Here is a 3208-nt window from a genome sequence, read left to right on the forward strand (position 1 = left end):
AAATCTTGATGTAGCTGCTAAGAGATCTGCTAGACAGATGGGTTCCCCCAGCCACAGTAGGCAGGGAGGTACTTGCAGACTGCTAGAGCAGTTTATCCAAGACCTAGAGGAAGGGATGCAACTATGGGTGAGATGACATCTGCTTAAGTCAGCCGAAGAGGCCCAGAGAATCACCGAAGCTTATGCAGCATCAGAAGTAGAGACAGTGAAGAAAAAGACTTATCAAAATGAGAGGGGCCAGTACCCTAGGGAGTGGCAAGCAGCCAGAGCCAGCAGAAAAGGTGGCGGGGGTGGTGAGTGGCCAGAGCTGGAAGAATGGGGAGGAGGGATGGGGGTGGCGCATGGTGATGGCAGTGGCACATGGCAGGGCTTATATGGCACTGACCTCAGGGGCACCCAAAATACAAGGCCCGGGGCAGTTGCCCCAATTCACCCCCACTAGGGACAGCCCTGCCTACTTCTCTGCTGAAATTCCTGCTGTTATGCATTATACTTATGTATAATGTACAACAAATGTAGTGTCTGCCAGAGGCCAAAGGGACAAATGGGCCAGTTGGTTTTCAGAGAACTGCATGGTCATTAGAGGGAAAACAGCCTAACTCCACTTCCCCGTGTCCCACCCACTGTTGCTACAGACAAATTGCTCTTAATTTTTCTGTAGTCATAAAATGAGTCAACACTAAGAGCTGTCATTATCAGACGGGTGAGGGGTGCCTCAAATCTAAAAAGTTTGAGTATCACTGGCCTAGGCAATCCATTGAATCAGACAGACGCCTAATAATAGGATCAAGAAGAATCATGTTGAACAGGCAATCACCTAGGATAGCAGATATAAAATGCTGAAAAGAGGGCTTAGGTTCCTGCCTTTATCTAGAATTCACAAACTTGAACACTGATGTAGAGTTAGGGCTGATATGGGTGCCTTTCTTTCAAAATGGAGGAGGCAGCAAACATTGTAGTCATGCCACCAAGGCCATCGTCCAATGGTGGTGCTACAGGAAGTCTAGCCTAGCGCACTCTATCTCCTTTCCTTCCAGTCTACAAAAATACTTGAAATAACTACAGACCCATGTGGTGCTCTCAAAAAACCCTGGCAGATGTTACATTTGTTGCACAACAAATTGTTACAGGCCAACTGGCCACATGTTAAAATTATCAAAGGATATGTTTCTGCTACAAAGAGGTTGCTTTTTCAATGAGTAACTTCTCTGTGGCTGATCCACCATTGTTGTCCAAGGATAAACTGGTTTAACATCAAGCATGTTATGATTTGTTACACAATACTTGTATATAATGCACAACAAATATAATGTCTGCCAGAGGCCAAAGGGACAAATGGACCAGTTGCTGGGTCCAGAGAAGTATATGGTCTTTAGAGGGAAAGCAGCCTGGCTCCACTTCCTCCTGTGACCCAACCACTGCTGCTAGAGCAGTTGTGGCAGCTCCAGGGTGCTACCAGTACTGATGGAGGGTGATGGCTGGCAGAAGTATGGCTTCAGCATTAAAATGTTTGTACTTCTACAGTGGAAGGCAGCCAAAAAAAAATTCTGTCCAACAAAAGGGAAATGACTGAGTTCAATGACTGAGTTATATAAACTGTTAAAATGGCAAACCTGAAATTTTATCAAGGCACCATACTTTCTCTGATAAATTTCAGAGAAACACAGGCTCCTTTTAAGAAACTTTTCTAGGGGTGTGTGAAAATAAAACTTACATTTGTATTTTATGCTCATTTTTTCAGTGACATTCACAAGAATAAACCATGAATATTTTCTGGATCTTCTTTCTTCCTATTTTCAGACAACAATCCTGATTAATTCTGATTTACTGAAAGAGAGAGAGGCTTCCTGATAGACTGCATGTGAAAAAGGAAATCAGGAGTTATCCTTTTTCAATATTGGGTAAGACTTCACATTTTTGTTTCAATTTTCTCATCTATGAAATGGGAATAATCCTTATTAATATTCTTATTAATAGTTCCCTTAAGTGTACATGAAGATGAACTGTAAGTCTATTTAAGAGTAAGAAAAAAACCTCTACGCACTAGCATTACCAGGTGCTTTAGTTTACTCTGCTAGCTCTTCAACATTTCTGAATACTTAAATACTAGTTGTACCAAATGTAATTTCACCATCTTTTTCAGTGTTATCTGGCAGATTACATCTTCATAGTCCTTATTTTCCTTGTTTTGTTTTTCTTTGAACAAAACTAGCCTTTTTAAAAAATTCAGCCCTTTAGGGAATTATTTTTTTCTTTGGTGAACTGCCCTGTTTTTCTTTAACATTCCTCCTTTAGTTGAAAAACATGAGGAACTTTTTGTTTTATTCCATAGTCAACAATTTTATTTCCCTTTTCTGTATCCTTATCTAGTGAAAGAGATGTTTTATAGTATATTCAGAAGGAGATTTTAACAATGCTGTAATACCATTAAACTACTACTCTCAATAGGTTGCCAACTAGCAAAAAAAATATTTTGTGGGCAATCTACAGAACTGTGTGTGTTAATGCAGTGAATTAACGAGGCAGACTCATTAATTCATGGGTTCAAATCCTACTTTTAACATTCCTTTACTTGCTCCCTGGCTGCACAGACCTTATCTCACTTAAGTCATCACAAATTAAAATGAATCTGGTGCTTTCATGGTTACCCACATTCTAATAGGTTTGTGTGTGTCCACACTTAGCAAAATACTTCCATTTCTGCTAGAGGGAGAGTAATATCTGATCAGTCAAGAAAAGAAGTGCCTCTGGCATAACTGTATGGGGAGGAAGGCTTGCAAAACACTTATCCCCTTTAGGTCTGGCTTTAAATAATGAACTTTATACATACCATTTTTATATTTAATCATAAAGTAACTCACCAGAGAGATTTTACACCAGTCAATATGGAACTGGGTACGAAATTTTTTATCACAAGTTATTACAGGTTCCATTTCTTGGCTGCATCTCAGCTGATTCTGTGGGTTTTCTACTTCTCGTAAGCATGAGGAGAACGGAACATCCGCACCAACCATTACATAGACACTGTAGGAAGAGATGTGTGACAGTATCGAGATGGCCATTAAACATGCTGAACGAACATGGCTTGTTCCATTGCATTCCAATGATACCATTGTTTGATGTTTTAGGGCTATGACTTGCATGTTTTTTCTTGACAATTATATACTTTTCTCAAAGTAGACATAATACACTGGAACCAAACTATTTT

At 40.1% G+C, this 3208-nt stretch overlaps 1 protein-coding gene and 1 long non-coding RNA gene across 6 annotated transcripts in view; one reads left to right on the plus strand and one right to left on the minus strand.

Moving 5' to 3' along the window:
• The window catches only part of SGCE (sarcoglycan epsilon), an 81983-nt gene that overhangs the window by 29828 nt on the left and 48947 nt on the right, over nt 1-3208 (minus strand). For all 5 annotated transcript variants that reach the window (XM_019508445.1, XM_019508444.1, XM_019508443.1 and 2 more), the window contains one exon: nt 2862-3024. In XM_019508445.1, coding sequence (XP_019363990.1) covers nt 2862-3024 — 163 coding nt within the window. The remainder of the gene's footprint in view (nt 1-2861; nt 3025-3208) is intronic.
• LOC109291422 overlaps nt 1-3208 on the plus strand; it is a 16022-nt gene that overhangs the window by 7430 nt on the left and 5384 nt on the right. Inside the window, exon 2 of the long non-coding RNA XR_002095840.1 lies at nt 554-556. This is a non-coding gene — a long non-coding RNA (uncharacterized LOC109291422). The remainder of the gene's footprint in view (nt 1-553; nt 557-3208) is intronic.

This window comes from Gavialis gangeticus, unplaced genomic scaffold (assembly GCF_001723915.1).
Source record: "Gavialis gangeticus isolate Ggan-Ray unplaced genomic scaffold, GavGan_comp1, whole genome shotgun sequence".
Lineage (NCBI taxonomy): Eukaryota > Metazoa > Chordata > Crocodylia > Gavialidae > Gavialis > Gavialis gangeticus.